At 49.5% G+C, this 18,893-nt stretch overlaps 2 protein-coding genes across 3 annotated transcripts in view; one reads left to right on the top strand and one right to left on the bottom strand.

The window, feature by feature from the left end:
• COL4A1 (collagen type IV alpha 1 chain) overlaps positions 1-6,265 on the bottom strand; it is a 152,480-nt gene extending 146,215 nt beyond the window's left edge. For both annotated transcript variants that reach the window (XM_023217643.1, XM_023217644.1), the window contains exon 1: positions 6,043-6,265. In XM_023217643.1, the coding sequence (XP_023073411.1) occupies positions 6,043-6,126 (84 nt within the window). In that variant the 5' untranslated portion in view covers positions 6,127-6,265. The remainder of the gene's footprint in view (positions 1-6,042) is intronic.
• Positions 6,266-6,390: 125 nt separating this feature from the next.
• COL4A2 (collagen type IV alpha 2 chain) overlaps positions 6,391-18,893 on the top strand; it is a 199,989-nt gene continuing 187,486 nt past the window's right edge. Inside the window, exons 1-3 of the mRNA XM_023217645.2 lie at positions 6,391-6,625; positions 6,955-7,042; positions 7,164-7,218. Of these exons, the coding sequence (XP_023073413.1) occupies positions 6,999-7,042; positions 7,164-7,218 (99 nt within the window). The 5' untranslated portion in view covers positions 6,391-6,625; positions 6,955-6,998. The remainder of the gene's footprint in view (positions 6,626-6,954; positions 7,043-7,163; positions 7,219-18,893) is intronic.

The raw sequence follows: 18,893 nt of genomic DNA, 5'->3' as shown, positions 1-18,893 counted from the left end.
AAAAGCCCAAGTGGCCCGGAAAAGATTGCTTTAATATCTGATTTGGACACTTGGCATTTGTCTCGTACCTTAAAGATAAAGTGAGCTTTAAAACTCAGATAAAATAAAATGTTTTTCTAGTACGCAGATTAAAAACCAAATCCAGCAAAGCTTCCACAGAGAATATTACTAAACCACGGAATAAACTATTTACATAAAGTGTTCAGCAGTGTACATATTTCCAAGTCATGTTTAGTCTGTGGTGGAATAGCTACTCCAAATTCCAAATTAAGGGGAAACACCCTCGTTTGCCCAGATTCATCTTTGTGTTCACTAATAATACCACAGGGGGGGACAGTGTAAGCCAGCAGGCACTCCCTCTAGGACACTCCAGGGGTTGGAGGGGGGACTCCAAGAGAATGGCAGCTAGAAAATTGAACCAATCACAAGTAACTAATTCCCGATTTCCTCCTCTGTGTTGGGCACGCTCCCAAACATGGTGGGGTGCTTTCAAAAGAAGATATGTCCTGGCAAGGGTTGGAACCAAGACACCAATGACAATGTAACTCCAAGCCACGTGGCAGCAACCACAACCAGCATTTCTCGAGTTCTTACTTCATGTGTGCATGCCCTCCCTAGACATGACGGCTACCGTCACTGTATGTATCAGAGACTCCAAGCTCAAAGAGATTACACTGCTGCTGAATGGCAGGGCAAGAACTGCAACTTAGGCCGGATTTTTTAAAATCCAGATAGTCAACAATATTTCACATTTCTACTCTGTCTGACTCGAGAAGGGACTGCATGGAAAAGGGGCAGGCTGCACTGTTTTAGGAGCTTCAGTGGAATGCACGCAAGCCGAGGGAAGACAAGAGGACACTGTAGGCCGGGGAGCAGAAGATGAAACAGCTTCTGTGGAACGCAGACATGAGTCCTTCCTTACAGTTACCAAGGCCGTATGTCAAGGAGTAGCAAGGAATGAAGCCAGAAAAATTTGACAGATCCGAACCACAAAGGGAATGCACAGCCAAGCCCAAAAGAGGTGGAGCCCCAGTGAGACAGTAGGTGGCCATCGGCAGATACTGAACCAGCAAGTCTATGGCCATAACTGAGGGAATTGAAGGCAATTAGCCTCTCACAGCCTGAGGGATAGGCTGGAGAGCAGGAGAGCTGGGAGGAGGGGCAGGGCCACGAGGGTTCAGTGGTGATCCTGGCACAAGGCAAAGAGAGCTGGAAAGGAGTCCCAGCCATGGGAAGGGAAAGCTACGGGTGCCTCTGGGAAGCATCCAGAAAGAAGAAGTGGGAGACTCTGTGACTGAGCAGACACGGAGGGTAAAGAGGAAAGGCTAAAGCCTCATAGTCTCTGGGCTTTGTATCCAGAAACATCAGGGGGCACACCAGGACCAAAATGGCAGAGTTGGCAAGGGTGGTCAGTCTGGGTGAAAGATGAGTTTAGTCCCAAACATATTTGCTCGGTTTGAGATCAAAGCAAGACAGCCAAGGGGAGGTGTCGCGTGGAAATGTGAAGACATTGAACTGGAGTTCAAGAAGGAGGTCTGGAGTCCCCTTCAGGGAGTAATGGTGCATCATGGAGCAGATCCCCGGTGGAAGTTAGAGAGTGCAAAGAACAAAGAGAAGCACGCAAGGCTGCCCCTGCAGCTCACCCACACTGAGGGGCATGGGAAGAGGAAGAAGACAGAAGCAGAGACACGGAAAGAGCACTAGGAGGGACCCACATCCCAGAGTTAGGACGAGGAGAACAATGGAGGGAAACGAGGCTGGAACCAGCTCACTGTGTACCATACTATCAAAGTCTTCACCCCAAAGTCATTCCTACAGTGTCAAAAGCCTCAGAAGAAACTCACCATTAAAACATGTTCTGGTTTATATCCCTTTTCATTGTATGCACAAGAATGGTAGGAATATGTCTTTTGTATTGTTCTATAGTTGACATTTTTTCATGTTTGTTTAATAATAGCAGGAAGAACAGTGCTCTAACATTATTTTAGGTATTCTATTGTTGCTTGAGCTGACTCTAGCTCAAGAACTCAAAATACCAAACCTCCTTGTGAGACATTTTAAAGAGGTTAATCCTTCTTCAATTTGGGGAACAATTATTATAACAAACATCATAGAATTCATCAAAACCACTGTTGTCATTTATTCACTTCTTAATGTTCTTCCACTGTCTACAAAGGTTTGTCTTAGATCATCACTGGTGGGCTCCATTTGTCTGCAAAATCTTCACCAGCTCTTAACTAAATAACTGAACTTGTTATGACTATCCTTGCCAGTTCTCAGAAATTTGCCAACAGTCTTGTTAATGAATAATGTAGGGTTTTGTGAATTCCCTCATGGCCTGGCCCAAGTAAGGGTAGGTTTTCTGGGTCAGTTCCTAAAGGCACTCCTGACTAGAATCAGTCATCCATGCCGCAACTTTCCAAACATCCCCTGCCTGCCTACCTGCCACCTCCGAGAAAAGGGACAGGACCACATACTGGGGCCTCAGTTGGAGCTGGGAGCTCTTTTTTATCACTGGTCTCCTAAACCCTACCCTTCCAATTCTTTCCACCCCTCTGAGAGCAAAGTTCAGCCACCAAGATTGTTAATCATAGAAACAATGACATCTTGGTATCTCAAAGGAGCAAACTTGACGGTCATCTTTCAGTGCAAAGACCCTTAGACTTGAGAGTGGACAGGCAGAATGGCCATGCCTTCTGTGGATAGTACACCATGACAGGCACATGGACGTGACAGGCCGGTGCATAGTTCCCATTTCTCTCTCATGTCTCAGAGGCAGAAGGCCCTCCCAGAAGTTTCCTCTGAGTTTCTCAAAGCCGGATTCGGTGTTCCTATAGCCCTTCGATTCCCTTGATTGTGACATTTACCAGCCTGAGTTAGATTTGTCTGTTTCTTTTCCAATATTTCTCACTAGACCTTCCTGCGACAGAGAGTGGGGGTGAGTCCTTGCTGCACGGCCAGCACCTGGCAAGGTCACGGCAGGAAGGAGGTGTTCCAGATGCATGTGTGGAATGAAGGAAGGCACAAACGGGTCCGTGTGAGGACGGGACAGATCTGTCAGGGAAACTGAGGTATAGAGTTCGATGAGTACCCCCAAATCTTCTGCTTTTTAAAGCAGGTATAAATGTAAGATCCTCTGGTGCCTAAAGCACACTCATTCTGTGTACATGTAACTATTAATAATGCATAGCACGGGTCATCCTGTGAATCCAGCCAGAGCACACGAACACTGCGTCTTCTGGTTGGACTATCCCTTCACCCTAGTCCAATTCCATCTACTCATAAACAGCTTCCAGACGTAAGGAATATCTTCACCAGTATCACTCCTGAGATCCTGGGCGATGCTGCTCTTGTTGGGACTGATTCAGAAACCAGCCTTCTCATCTATACTACATTTCCAGTAGAACAGGGTCCCTACTTATATGGAAATGAAATCTCACTTAGTTTGAACTCTAGGTCATTCAGTCCCAGAGGTGGTGACTAATGGTCAGGAGATGACAATATTGCTGGACAAGCATCACCACACTGAGGGGAAGGTTCACATTTCTAATCCTGAGAAATAATCTGTTAAGAAGCATCACACAGAACCAGCTAGAGGGGAGTGTGAAGGCTGCTGAAGGAAGGGCTCATTCCACCCAGTGCAACTGTGTGACTAAGAGCAGAGGGTGCTCGCCATCAGAACACTACTGGCACGTGTTTGTCTGGAGCCTGCAAGCTATTCCTCCTTTCTTGCTAAAGAAAAGTGGAGGAAGGGAGGAGCGGGGAGCAGAGTGGTAGGTTCAGCATGGGATGAAATCAATAGTTTAGAAAATCCACCCATGAGTACATAAACAATATGACCATAGCAGATACAGCAAATACAAAATTAAATAGCCTTTCATGAAGAAAAAACAGTAAGTGCAATTCATGCCTGGCACACAGCAGGTGATGTCTGGATGTACAAATGCAGGTGAAGTGTGATTCAGACAGTGCAAAGGAGAGGTAAGCCAACAGTCACTTCCACTGGCTTCTGAATTAGGATCTGATCAAATCCTCAGCATCTTATCATTCAAAATGCACTTTTAAATTATGTTTTGCTTGGATCAGTGTTGAAGCTATTTCAGTGTTATGGTACATCTAACAGCTGATTTTGGAAGGAGGTAAGCCAAAATGTTATTGATGGCATGAAAAGTGAGACAAATTTTAAAATTAGGCAGATTCAGTTTTTAAGTGATTTTCTTGTATACCCATACGTCATCTGCACATTAAGCACTTTTCTGTAATTAAACCAGGGAAAATACAGAGTAACGATAATATCTGTGAGGTCAGCTGTGATCAGAAGTGCCCACATGCTGCATTTCCTAAAATCAGTCCATGGCACCTCAAGGGACACAGCAAAGCCAGTGGCCAGGAATGTAATTGAGTTTTAGGAAATGATTAAAGGGAAGTAAAATTATCTCCAACTCAATATTAATGCATTTGATTTCCCGGGTGAGAACAGGATTTGCGTAACTGAGTGGTTCTTTCTACAGTGCTGGATGTTTGGAAAGTCAGCTCTTACAGTTAGCTTTGCTTTGCTAACATTATCCATCAGAAAATCAAAATGCAAACGGATCCTATTTCCCAATGAAGAACTTTCTCCGATTTACCTTACCATCATCAGGCTTCACCATCTCGAACCTTGGAAGCGTTCAATCTTTTGGTCAATATTTCTAGACCAAAATAAAGTGCTCTCAAGCCTGCTCTCTGGAAAGTTTTGTCATCATTACCAAAGGGTGTTTAAATAACCGGCTATGAAGTTTGGGGAGACAGGGCTGGGAGGAACAATCTCAAGTTAATTGCTGATGTAATGTAAAAGCCCCCAATGGAGAAGTTGCCTCCAGGGAGACAAGCTCTCAATTAGAAGATGTGTGTGTATATCACCAGTTCTTTCTGGCATGTAACAGTTAACAATTTCTATAGTTAGGTGGATTTAGTGAATATCATTCTTCCAGGAGAGAAGAAAAAAATTTTTTAAAGAGGAAAACAAAGAACAAGATTAAGAACAGTAAAATGATAAGTATGGAAAATCTGGTAAGTAGCAAAAATCATTTTTAAGCATTTGAGGGAGAAACTGCAAAATGTGTTCAGAAGCCACACCTTCCGGACTGTGGGACTGCATGGCTGTGACACTGAGCAACAGCTGAAGTCTTTACTCTCTCGGAGGGGAAGGAAAAAAGGAAACAACGGTCAGTCCAGGCTTGTCCGTGGCTGGAAGCCTCAACTCCTGCAAACCGATCTCCCAGATCCTTTCTGGGCAAGCACATAACCAGAGGAAATGAAAACTAGAAAAACAATTTGTGCATGGAACAATGACATGGAGTTTCACTTTGGTTTCATGCTCAAATATGAATGTGGCTATAATTTTTTAAAAAATATCTTAATAGAAGGCAACGAGTTGAGGATGGTGGCTTCTTCAAGCGGGGCGTCCAGAAGAGCCCTACTTCTGCCTTGGAGCGCGCCTTAGGCAGCAGTCGTGGGAAAGCTCAGATACAGCTGTTTCCAGGCAAAGGGCCCAGAGCTTTTCAGCCTCAGCCACCAGGGTCTCCAGACAAGGAGAAATACGCCCAAAGCTGCTCCCAGGCGCTAGGAGCTTGGAGCTCCCAATGTGGGTCTCTAGAGCAGGGCGAGGTGGGCGCTCCCGCCCCTCCCGCCCCCAACTCCCTCGCGCACCCGGGACGGGTGAAGGCGCCCAATCGCCGAGCATCACCGTGACGCGGGTTCAAATCCCGCCGGCTCCCCGGCACCCTCTCCCCGCCACACCGCCGGCTGTTTCTCCTCCTTTCGCCGGAGGAGTTCCCTAACTCTCCACTACCCATACCATAACAAAGGAGGCTCGGTCCACCAATGCGCGATCGTAGCCTACAGGGACCCCCAGCGAGCACCGGCCCAGAGAATGCACCTGGCCGTGCCACGCGCGACCGCCAAGGGGCAGGCGGACGGCTCCCGGCGCGGACAAAGGGGCCTCTCGGGGCGCCCAGGCTCAGGGCGGGACGCGGGGAGCGGAGCTGGCGGGGGACTCACCTTCGCAGCGGCCCGGCTGTGCTCCTCGTGGAGCAGAAGGGCGGCGGGCAGCAGCAGCAGCCAGACGCTGAGCCGGGGCCCCATGCTGGCGCGCCCGAGGCGGCGGGGAACGGCGAGGGACGGCTGCCGGGCGTGGGGGGCCGCGGCGGGCAGCTAGCTCTCGGAAGGCCGGACTTCCAGCGCTGCGCACCGTCCCGGGTGCGGCGGCTCCAAGCGGAGACCTGAGCGCGGCGGGCCGAGCTCCCCAATTTGTTGGCGCTGCCCCCTCCCCCCGGCGGTGCGCGGGCGGCGCCTCAAAGGGGAGGACCCTGCGGCGCGGGTAAGAGGCGGCGGGAGCGCGCGGCTCGGGAGTGTGGCCGCTGTAAGCCGGGACACCAGGGCTCCGCGCTCCGCACTCAGAGGCTCCCGCGTCCCAACCCGCGCGCTCGCGGATCCAGGCCGAGGACCGAGAGGGGCCGCCCGAGGCCCCAGGGCCGCCGCCCGGGGAGTCCAGCAAGGCCGGCCGCCCTGCCTGTGTGCCGCCGGCGGGTGCTTCTGGAAGGGCCAATGCGCGCGGGCAGCAGCCCCTGAAGCCGACCCTGAGGTGAGAGCGACCCCCGAGCGGCGCCCAGACCCCGGCCCGAGAGCACCGGGTTGCAGCGCCTTGTGCAGGCCAGGGCTGCACGCTCTCATGCTTGGGAGTAGAAAGGGGGAGCGTGGGGGAGCGGAGACCGAGCTCCTCGGCCAGGCAGCACCCACAGGGGCCTAACAGGAGGCTCTCCTTCTTTCCGGGTCGTGGGGGGACGGCCCTCTGGTCACCCCTGCATGCGGGGGGCGCACCGCGCCGTCCCCGCGTCTCGCGGACGGATACCAACGGTGAGGATGGCTGCGTCCCTCATCCTGCGCTAAACTCGCTTTGTCTCTCGCCTCCAGGCTAAGAGGGACTGACCGGGGCCCAGAGTGGACAAACCGCCCGCATGGGGAGAGACCAGCGCGCGGTGGCCGGCCCTGCCCTACGGCGGTAAGCGACTTTCCGCCTGGTCCCCGTGGGTCCCCCGCGCATGGACCCTTCCCTGCAACCCTCGGGGACTGACAAGCCGGGCCCGCACCTTCACGTGCCTCTTTCTCCCTTTCTCGTGCAGGTGGCTGCTGCTGGGGACAGTGACCGTGGGGTTCCTTGCCCAGGGCGTCTTGGCGGTAAGTCCTGGCTCCCGCTCCACGCGCTTGGACTTGCGCGCCCGAGAACGGTTGGGACGTTTGAGTGGCCTTGGGGAAGGCGGCTCGTCCGTGCGCTCCCGAGTGTGTGTGTGAGCGTGGGTGTTCGCCAGCCTGCCCACCCAGCTCCTGGGAAAGCTTGCTCTTCCCTCATCGTGCTTTCCGCCTTTCCTTCCCGTGGGTTCCGCGCGTCAATCCTGTGCTTTGCAGGCATCGGCCCTTTCAAGGGAGCTGAGAACTTAAAATGTAGCCGGAGGCACCGTTTTCGTTGCTTTGGGAAAAGCCGCAGCCGTGGAGGCCAGGAAAGAATGTCAGTCACTTGGCAGTGAGACGCCAGGCTTAGGGCGAAAAAAATTTTCCTGGAACTCTGGAGCTGGTGGGGAGGCTCTGCCACGGGCTGAGGGTTTTTTGTGTTGTTAAATGGGAGTCTCTGGGTAAAGGGGCGGGGCGAGGAGGCGAACAAGACAACCTTAGTATTGTTTGAATTGAACCATTGCGAGGGAACAATGGCAGAAAAGCCACGTTTTCTCCCAAGTCCTGTTCCGGCCCTGGAAGATCTGCTCCGGGCGCCCCTCTGGGACCCTGTTCGCGGAGCCTGCCCCCCCACGCCGGCCATGCACAGCCCTGCCGATACCGTGGGTGCAGTTGGCCACTGCGCTGCGAGAGGCTTTGTACGTTTTATACGTTTTGTTTAAAGAGTAGGAGCCACTTTTACAGAGCTTTATGTAACCATGGCTAAAATGAACAGGTTTGGTGGGTGAATTTAGTGCAGTACTCAAATATTTAGACAGGAGCTGGAAGCGCTCCTCGCCTTACTGTGGCCTATGGAGTAGCTCTGCCTGTGGCAGCCAGGGCCCAGGTAGATTCCTCCTGGAAACGACCCCACCCTCCTCAGCGCGCACTGTGCCAGAGCAGCTCGCAGGTACAAAGGGGAAAGGTGTTCATGATTTCATTTGAATTCTGTTGTTTTTACATCGTTCTGCCCTAATGGAAAACAAACCAGGATTTTAAGGGCAGTGAGTGATGAGGAGCTACTCCCACTTGGGAAAGAGCTGCTACCTTTACTTTTCCGCTGCTGTTGGCTCCGGTTCAAAGCCCAGGTTGGGAAGTAAGAGAAGGACTCGGAGACTTTGACCAGAGCACTCCAGGCCAGAGTTTTCTTCCAGTTCAGTTGTGTCTCTCCGTCCCAGCCCCGACTTAAGATCAGAACCTAGATATCTGAACTAGCCCAGTGACCCTGTGAATTCTAATGCACATGTCTGTACAGCGTGTAAGACTTGTCTCAGATTTATGAACCAGAAGCAGTGCACGCACGCGCACGCACACACACTCAAAGAAGGGGGCCATCCCTAGAAAATACCGAATCGGGCTGTGTGTGCTTTGGTTGTACTGACGCCCGCATCCCTTTGTCCGCTAGAGCCACTTTTATCATTTCCATATGTTTATAATTTCCTTAAGGGTGGTGGCAGTCCCAGGAATTATTTTGTGAACTCATCCTAAAATTGGTGGAAAGACCACCACCCACCTAGGTCTTCAAAAAACCTAGGTATTAGCCTGGGCGCGGCGGCTCACGCCTGTAATCTTAGCACTTTGGGAGGCTGAGGCCCGCGGATTGCCTGAGCTCAGGAGTTCGAGACCACCTTGGAAGAAACACGGTAAAACCCTGTATCTACTAAAATACAAAAAATTAGCCAGGCATGGTGGCACGTGCCTGTAATTCCAGCTACTCAGGAGGCTGAGGCTTAAGGATTCCTTGAACCCAGGAGACGGAGGTTACAGTGAGTCAGAATAGCCCCACTGCACTCCAGTCTGGGAGACGGATCAAGAGTCTGTCTAAAAACAGAACAAAACAAAACAAAAAAACAAATAGCAACAACAACAAAAAAACCCTAGGTACTAAACATAGCTCTGCCCTAATTTCTTAAATCCGGAGCCTCAGTTTCCATACTCTGAAGAAGTACGGCTTCTTACAGAGGCCAAGTACCCTAAGGCAGGTAGGATGCCTCTGTTCCTCACCAAAACCTCATCAATGCTGCAAGCTAACCCTCAGTCTCTTTGACTCTTTGATCTTGGGATGGGACCAAGAACATTGATTGCCCAGCAGAGCTTCTCAAAGTGCAGGCGCCTTAGACCCCCAGACATAAATCACCTGGAAAGGCTTGTTAAGAAGTCAGTCCCCATCTCAGACCTTCTGGTCAGACATTCCGCGGTGGAGTCCAGGACTCTGCCTTCTCGCATGATACCAGAATCTGGGAACCACTGAACTAGAGTACTGGATTGAGAGGCAGTTGACATTACTTGCCAATTCACTTCATTTCCCTGGGATTTAGATTCTAACTCAACAAATAAAAATAGATCTTTTTAATCATTTTACTAGGGACCTACTAATCTGTGTTGTTAAGAGACTTGTAGTTTGTTATGTTCAACAACGGGCAGGTCTTCTCCTTACTCACTTCTTGGGAACCACTGGCCTTAATGGCTGTTTCTCATGAAATAATGTTTCGATTTTCAACTGTATTGTATCAATTAAGAAAACTTAAAGATTTTTCTTAATCATGGCAAGGACTCTTTCCTGGGTAGGTCAGTTCAGGAAAAAGGGCTGCTGCCCGGTCCTGGAAGAGTTTTGTTCTTAAAGAGTTTTGTTTCAGAAGCAGCTAGGATGGGTAGTGAAGAGCCTGGGTGATTACTTACTGGGCACTTCCCATGTGCCGATTTCTCTGTACTAATGCTTCTAATCCTCGCAAGAAAGCACACTGATGAGCTAGGTAACGATTATTACCCCCATTTTACAGGTGAGAAAAGGCACAAAGGGTTTGCAGCCCTTGCCCAAGGTTCCTGTCTTTGTAACTGAATGAAACGGATTAGAACCCAGGCCTCTTCCTCCATACTGAGCTTCCAGGGCCTGAGAGGTGGCCGGGAGTTTGGCACTCCTGAGTTTCAGTCTTTGAGTCTCCTGGGGTGTGGGTGCTTTCTCCTTGGTCTTGACCTTGGACTAAGTGCAGCTGGCACTGATTCCTAGGAAGGAGGCTCTCCCCCTCCTTCCTCCTCTGCTTCTCCCACTCTGAGGATCAGGGGCACCGAGTGAAGGAGAGAAGCAAGACCTTTCCCAAAGGGAGGAAAGGAAGCTGAAATCCCACGGGGCAGCCTGGGCTCTGGACTCAGTGTGAACCCAAGTGCTTTGTGTGGGCACCTCAGGGCACACTCCCTGCTGTCCAAGGTGCCTTTTCTAAAGGTGCCCTTGTTTGAATGCAGTGCCAAGATGCACAAAGTGTCTTCGTGTAAGGCAATGTGACACAAGGGTCCCATCCCAGACTTGAGGCAGGTGACGGGGTGCAGTTCTCAGTTTGGTGGGCAACTGAGGGGCTGCCGCCTAGGGTGGGCCCTCACCAAGCCTCTGTGTCCTAGTTCTCTCCCCCAAAACGGAGGTATTCCTCATCCCACCCACCTCATAGATGGGAGTGCTGTGAGGTGTGTGGGTGCACGTGAAGTGCTTTGGAGGGTCTGGCACAGCCCGGGTGCCAGGAGGTATCCCTGGGCCTGTTTAAGGGACATCCCCTCGGCTGCCTGTTCTAACCTTCATGGAGGCTTAAAAGCACTCACTGTAGCCGCTGTGAGCATTGTCACCTATCTCCAGAGGCTGGCAGCAGCCTGAGGGATGACATATGCAGCCGGCTGGGCGGTCACCTGAGGACCTCTGCCCGGAACCTGGGGCCACAAAGACATGGGTTCACGTAGGCATCAGTGTGGGGCGCCTGCCTGCAGCTTAGTTTCCAGGCTGTCCTCGGGGCTCCAGTCCCAGGAAATTCGCCTGACCCTCCTGTTGGCTGCCACCGCCTTCCTTGCCCTCCAAGCCAGCAGCTGCGGTGGCAAGTCCTTTCCGCAGACTTTGGAACAGGGAAGAGATGTTCAGTGTCGCATGAGGCCCAAAGCTGTCTGTAAGGATCAGGAAGGACAGTTCTTTCCTACATTTCCTGGAGCTGAAGCTCTGTTGCTCAAAAGATGGCCCTCTGAGAGGAAGAGAAAAGCACGAGGTTCCTCCTCTGCTCGTGGATAAACAAGTGTATCTCAGCTCTCTGGAGGCTAAGTCTTCCTCCATGGGTGGCTTGTAGGACTTAGCCATGATAAATAATAGCAGAGATTTGTCAACAGCATCCCAGAACGAGAGGTGGGTAGGAAGGGCAAACCGGAAAGCGCAGGAGAGGAAACAGGCTTTGTATGACCAGGCGGCTATGTTTACAATCAGAGAGAGAGGTGAAGATCAAGGAAAAGGTTCTAGAATAGAAAAAAAGATTTTGCTGAAATAATAAAAATCAAAGGACTGTGTTTAATTGTGTTTCTGGGGAGAGGGAAAGAAAATGAGTGTGTAGTTTAAATAATAGAGAAACTCAAGGGAAAAACTAAGTGCCATGGAGATTTAACTTTTCAACACTGTTGATAATATAATGAAGAGATCACCACCTAGAAAGTGGTTTGGGAATGTCTCATTCTTTTTATCTGAAGAAGAATGTTTGTCTTTGATTAGAGGGTTAGAGAAAGCTCTGAAACTGGCCTCTTGCTTTGTGTCTGCTGGTGTCTGCTTGTGTGATCACTGCTGAAGGTGGGAGGCAGTGTCTGCAACCCCCGGCCTTGGCTGATTGAGCTTGTGAATCAGGGACCAGGAATGACACAATAGTCTTGAGAGGCCATAAAGTCTAATCCAGCCTGTTGCTAACCAGGTTCTGACTTCAGGGCAAGACACTTCACGTGCTTTGGCTCTGGAGCCTGGAAGAGAATGTTGTGGGTATGGATCTCTCAGGTGATCAAGATACCATGAGTAAGTTAGAGAGTCAGCGGAGAGGGCTGGGCTATGCAGGTGTGCTAAGACCTGTGAGGGTGAGCTGAGGTCTCCGCTGTGATGCTGGGGATAGAAAGCCCTTCCAGATATGCTCCAGAATAGAATTTATCTGGCCTGTACCAGGACCTCACTTAGAAATCAATATGCCACATGGGACTTTTTATCTTCATGGTGTCGAGAAGCTTCTGGAATCCAGTAAATATGTGACACTTCTCAGTTGAGATGAGAGAAAGGACAGAGTTCCTGGATAGTCCCCTCTTGATGTTTCCCTTTGGTGGCCACTCCCTTCAGTTAATGAGTCCCTCTCAAGACAGGTGACGGCCTAAGTGTCTCACTGCTCTTGAGTTCATTGGTGACTCTGGAGGACTGTAATTTTTATTTTGGTTACCCATGAAAGAAGAAGGCAGTGTCTAATTTTAGGGAGACTTCATGGGTGTCTCCAGTCCTGTTGATGTGGTCAGAGAGTGAATTTCAAAAGAAGTGCGAGCAGCCCATATCCACCCAGCAGGCTCCTACCCAGGTGCTGGGTTCTAGCCCGTCCTATGTCTCCTGAGCTCCTGGCTGGCTCCTGAGTGCTCTGCTTCAGTGTCTTCTGTTGCCTTGGATGAGGCTGACTTTTGAAGCAACAAGCTTTTTGGTACAACCTGCTCCTTTTAAGTGCAGTGTGGTATCCTGGGGCAGGTCCTGGGACAGAAAAACTACACTAGTGGAAAAACTGGTGAGATTCTAGTGGAGTCTGCAGTTCAGTGTGATAATGTTAATTTCTGTACCAATGTTCATTTCTTAGTTTTTACAAAAATGTGCCATAGTTATATGAAATGTCAATATGACATCATGATGTCTAGGTGCAGGGTATACAGGGACTCTCTGTACTCTCTTTGCAACTCTTCTGCAAATCTCAATTGCTTCAGAATTGTAAAATGCTCCCAGAAGTCATCAGCCAGTCACATTTGGTGTGCATGAGTCAGATGGACAAGTGCGTGGAGAAGGCTGAAAAACAGCCACTCTCGAGTGAGCAGATGTGGGCAGCAAGAGGAAAATGTTGCTCCCGTTCTTTTCTCTAATAAAGTGAACAGAAGTCCCTTTTGCTGAGTGGAAAATACAGGAGAGGTAGACCCAAGCGAAGCCTGAGTAAAGGGATTTTTGTCCCCTGGCCGTGGTTGGAGTCATTTATGAAGATGAGGAGCTTTCTCTGTGGAGTTTCTCAGCACCGCGTGGGAGGCCTGGTGGAGCTGTCATGGGGCCTCTTCCTCACTGGGGTGGGAAATGGCTGCTCCGTTGTTTCCTGAGCCCATGATGGAAGGGCAGGCTTGTATTAGAGTGTTGCTGCAAGGACAGAAAACATGACTCTGGAAGAGACCGGTGCTGTCCATACCCGCTCACCCTTAGGAACGCATCAGGCAGTACCTTCGTGCCCTCCTGGGCAGCACAGAATGGGAGCCCCCTTCCCGCCTGCTTAGGAAACCCCATGGGCCACAGGGACGGGCAGCTGGCAGGTGGCTGGTGGAGAACTTAGGCTGCCTGCACATGTGGCTCCTGAGTGCTCTGCTCTGCTTCAGTGTCTTCTGTTGCCTTGGATGAGGCTGGCTTTTGAAGCAACAAGCTTTTTGGTAAAACCTCCTTTTAAGTGCAGTGTGGTATCCTGGGGCAGGTCCTGGGACAGAAAAACTACACTAGTGGAAAAACTGGTGAGATTCTAGTGGAGTCTGCAGTTCAATGTGATAATGTTAATTTCTGTACCAATGTTAATTTCTTAGTTTTTACAAAAATGTGCCATAGTTTTGCATTGCTGCAGGCCATGGCAGTGGGATTCGGAGTCCCAGCCTCTCAGTGGCCACAGCTTCTGTGTTAATTAGGGGCCAAGGGAAAGGGGCCCAGAATGAGGATGGCCAGTGGCCAGTGGCCAGTGGCTGTTGCCTTGCATGGTTGCCTGTCATCACCCTGCCATTGATAACTGGAAATGAGAAGCATGAGCGGAGCCGCCTCTGCCTGGCCCCTGCCAGTTCTGCTTTGCACACCCTGTCTGCACGCCAGGCCTTAGTCTCTGGGGGATAAGGATGACCTGTCCCTTTCTACCAGGTGACCCGCAGCAGGTATCACACACTTGCACATGACTGGAGCCTCTGTCCTTTGCAACTGAGGCCCATTTCAGGGTCTAGCTAAAGTGTCTTCTCCACGGATTGGATTTTATATTCTTTAGGATCAAGGATTATAAGTCATGATTGTAACTCCCATAGACTTGAAACATTTGTCTTCACCCACCATCCACCTTTTTGTTTGTTTGTTTGTTTTTGTTTTTGTTTTTGAGACAGAGTTTCGCTCCATCACCCAGGCTGGAGTGCAGTGGCGTGATCTCGGCTTCCTGCAACCTCTGCCTCCTGGGTTCAAGCGATTCTCCTGCCTCAGCCTTCCAAGTAGCTGGGATTACAGGCACAAGCCACCATTCGCAGCTAATTTGTGTATTTTTAGTAGAGACGGGTTTTACTATGTTGGCCAGGCTGGTCTCAAACTCCTAACGTCAGGTGATCCGCCCGCCTCAGCCTCCCAAAGTGCTGGGATTACAGGCATGAGCCACCGCGTCCTGCCATCATCCAATTTTTCTCCCAGAAACATGTCTTCCTTAGTTGACATTGCTGTTCCCAAAGTCCAAGTTCGGGGCATCTTGCATCAGCCCTCATGGAATGATTCCTGGGTACCTTTATCTGCCCGAGGCCTGAAATATAGTGGGCCGTCAACAGAACTTGTTACATAAATAAATGCAGTTAGTTGGCAGCAATGCAAGCAAATCCTTTGGATGAGGAGTACAGTCATGGAACTATTAATAAAAGATGAGATTAAAATGTATTTATTCTTACTGGGGTTTTTGTTTCCCAAATTATCTGCTTTCTCCAACTGGATACAACTGGCTGTATATGATGATAAAGGGATAGTGGATCAGTCTGAAAGATTTGCATTTTTTCCTAGGGATTGTTTCAACCCCACCCATAGAATTCCTGTTTTGTTGCTTTTACCCAGTTCAGTGGATCCCCCACGTGGGAATTAGAGAAGAATGTGTGTTTTTGAATTTCATGTACTGATTATCTGGTACCTGGTAGATATTATATAACAATATTTTTCCGCACGTTGAGTGTTTTTGAATCCCTGACTGTGGAGTAATGGGACCCTGTGAGATCCGGGAAAGGGTTTCTGTTCGTGCACAGGGTCAAACACACACCCTGGACTGCGTCAGAAGCTGTGGTTTGTCCGTGAGATAAAGGAGATGCTGATTAGGAGGAAATGGTGATTAGAAGGAGATGCTGATTAGCAGCCGTGGTGCAGTCATTGCAAACCTGTCGAGAAGGAGTATCGCAGCGACGCAATGGCACTGGGTTCACCAGCCCAGCCCTCCTTCCCCCTCTGTCCTCCCCGCCTTCCAGTGATAACTGGCTCCAGATTGGGTGAAAGGAAGGGGTCCCCTGGGAGATTCTTTGTGGGATCACCAGAACCAAACCTAAGAGAGCATCCCTGAAGATGCTTCCAGAACCTCTCGGAGCAGCTAAAACACCCTGGGAAGAAACACAGCAACACTTGTTTGCTGAGCCACTGGGGCTGGAAACTGCTCTAAGCCATGGAGGGTTTACAGATGGATAAACTGAGGCATGTGCCGGAAGGCACCTGGTAGGGTCAGTAGGAACAAAGTGGGGAGTGAAACCTAGAACTTGCTGATTCTAAAACTCTGCTTTTAACCACTGGCTAGGTGAATAAACCCCAGCCACAAAATATATATACACATCTAAAATACATAAATTGTTGTATATGAAAAACATAGATATGTATATTATATGCAGAAAATGTTATCAATCTACATGGAATATACAGAGATAGATGATAGAGATAAAAGAGAGAACACACACATACGTATGCACCCTGTACCCACATACACACACACAGATGAACACACATGCATGCACATAGACACATGCACCCAGCGCACACATACAGAAACACACATCTACATATGGACACACACTTACACCCCACACACATCCAGATGCACAAACATACACATGCAATAGACACACATGCACATATAGACCCACACAACCCACACACACATACGGACACACAGATGCACACACACACGCACATAGACACACAGATGCATACACTTGCACCCCCCCACACACACAGACACACACACACACACACACGCACATGTAGACACACACTTGGACCCCCCCACACACACAGACACACACACAGACACACACGCATATGTAGACACACACTTGCACCCCCCACACACAGACACACAGATGCGCACACACACATGCACATACACATGGATGTACACATGCACACACAGAGACACACGTGCACATAGATACATAGAGACACACTTGTACCCCACACACACACAGAAACAGATGTACACTCGCCTACACACACATCCTCACACATGCACACGCACACACACACACACACACACACTTAGCCAGAGGATGCTCCTGGTTTCTTTCTCTGTGGGGACAGCCAAGGCAGAAAGAGACCTATTTCTGCCTCTGGGGAGCATCAAACAGACCTGTTTCTTTAGGATTCCTTCTGCAGAGAGACTGGACAGAGGCACGAGGGTGACTGAGTAGCCTCATGAACTCTGAAAAATGAAGGCTGAGATGACTGCACTCAGGAGAGGCCCTTAAAGGATGACCAAGAAATACGTGAGAATGGGCAAAGGGACAATTTCACCTGTAGAACCAAGAGTCCTGCAGACAAAACCCCCAACCGGCCCTCTGCAAGTCTGGCTTAAAACCCCAGGCCACTAAGGTAGATGCTGCAGCAGCTGTGTAAAGGGGAAAAGGAGGGGCAAACACAGCTTTGTGTTTGGCTGTTGGAAAATGCTGCTAGTCCTAATTTAGAGAAAGACTTACTGAAGTCCTGTGGGCAAAAGAGACTTTCCTAAAATTATCTTAGACGTGCAGGAAACCCAGTGGACACTGCAGAGAGACAGGGGGGTTCCATTTTCCCTGGACCAATGCCAGCTTCCTTACACTGGCTCTTCGCTCACTACCTTGTGTTTCTGCTGCTGCTTTTCAGGGACGTCCCCATGGGCCAACAGGAGGACAGGTGTGGTCTGTTAAAAAGAGGTGGAGCCTGTGGGCTTGAGCCCAGCAACTGGGAAAAGTCATTTTTCCTTTCTGAGAATGCTTGTCTTCATCTGTAAACAGGAGTAGTAAAAACTATGTCCCAGGGTCACAGTGGGATCATATATGTGACATTTGTTCATTAAATGAACATGTCTGATTGCTACTAGGAATAATTCGCTCACGAGATCTAGAACATCCATCCTCCCATGGACTCACGTGTGGTCAGAGCAAGGACAAGCTAGGAACCGTGAAGTCTGATCAGTGTGTGTGCATGTGTGTGTGTGCACATGTATGGTGTAGGGTTGTCCAACCATCTGACCAAATTTTACATTAAATATGTCATCTGGGATTATTCCTGGTAAGACAGCAACCTGCAGACGTTCACTGATTGAGAGCCACTTTATTTGTTCTATATGAGACTTTCAGTACGATTGATCTCATGTGCAGTTGTACTCATCAGCAAGCATCTGTCAGAGCCCCCCAACTCACCCTGCTCACAGGAAATGTCAGGACTCAAGCATGGGCCCCACAGGAATAGAGCCAGCTGGGGTCTTGGGTTTGAAACTGCTTTTGCTGCTGCCTGGTCAGGTGATGTTGGTGTGAGTATTCAACTCTTTACACTGTAGTTACATTTCTAAAACTGGGGTTAAAATAGTTCTTATGCATGTGCTTGGAGGAGCAAGAAGAAATTGGCTGTAGAGAGTTTAGCAATCTTAGCATTGCAGTGCTTGATCAACACTAGTTCTTGTCTACCTGGCTTTAGGTTGTTGTTTTTTAGGTCTTCATCCTCATTACCTAGAGAACTTGAACAGAGAGTGAAGTCCAAGTTAACTAGAGTTACTGTTGGGAACCATGGTACTGGGACAGGAGGAAGCGGGCCAGCAGGACTGGCGGGTGTGGGGGACCTGTAGGGGGAGGTTCTGGTCTTCACGATTCTGGTGCCTGGAGTGCTGAGACCCTACGGTGTCTTGGTGGCTCTGAGCAGGTGGTCGCTGAGTGAGAACTGGTGGAGATGTGCCTTCCTAATGCCTTGAGACGGTTATTTCCATTTTCCTTAAGGTTAGAAAATGTCACCCAAAGGAAACAGTTTAATATTAATTAAAGTTCAGTCAAGGTGTAACTAACTTGTTTCCAAAACAAATGGAAACATTTATAAACAAAGAACAATTGGTTCAAATAACCATGAGACACAGGTAGAATTTAGTGAAGCAAGAAAACTCAAGAGGCTTTGGTTTGGCAACATGATATGAAAATGCAAAACAGAATCTTAGGAGGGAGTTTCCTTCTTGAGAGAGCAGAAAGATTTCCCTCCATACCATTTCCTAGCAGGGCAACTACTTCTCAGATTAGCATGGAAAGGCCTCCCAGACTAGCCTATACCCTCCAACAGCCAGATGAGTCAGGCCAAGGCGTGGGTTCCCTGAGGAAGATTCCCGCTGGAAATTTCAGGAAAGAACCTTACCTCCTTCCCTTTCTTCCTTACTTGGTAGTTGTCCTAATTGTAACAAGCATCCAAGTTACAATTCAAGACCAAGTAGGGACCTGAGGTGATCTCCTTTCCTGTCTGAAATCCACCTTCCTTTCCTAGCTGTTCCCGCCAGATTTCAGCGCCCCCTTCCCTTCTCCTCCCAAGACAGTCTTAGCTCAGACAGGATTTCCTTAGTCTTAGTCATCAGCTCTTATTGTCCAGCCTCCTCCTT

The sequence above is a fragment of the Piliocolobus tephrosceles genome, chromosome X (genome assembly GCF_002776525.5).
Source record: "Piliocolobus tephrosceles isolate RC106 chromosome X, ASM277652v3, whole genome shotgun sequence".
NCBI classification, from domain to species: Eukaryota; Metazoa; Chordata; class Mammalia; order Primates; family Cercopithecidae; genus Piliocolobus; species Piliocolobus tephrosceles.
This window is presented reverse-complemented; position numbering and strand designations above follow the sequence as displayed.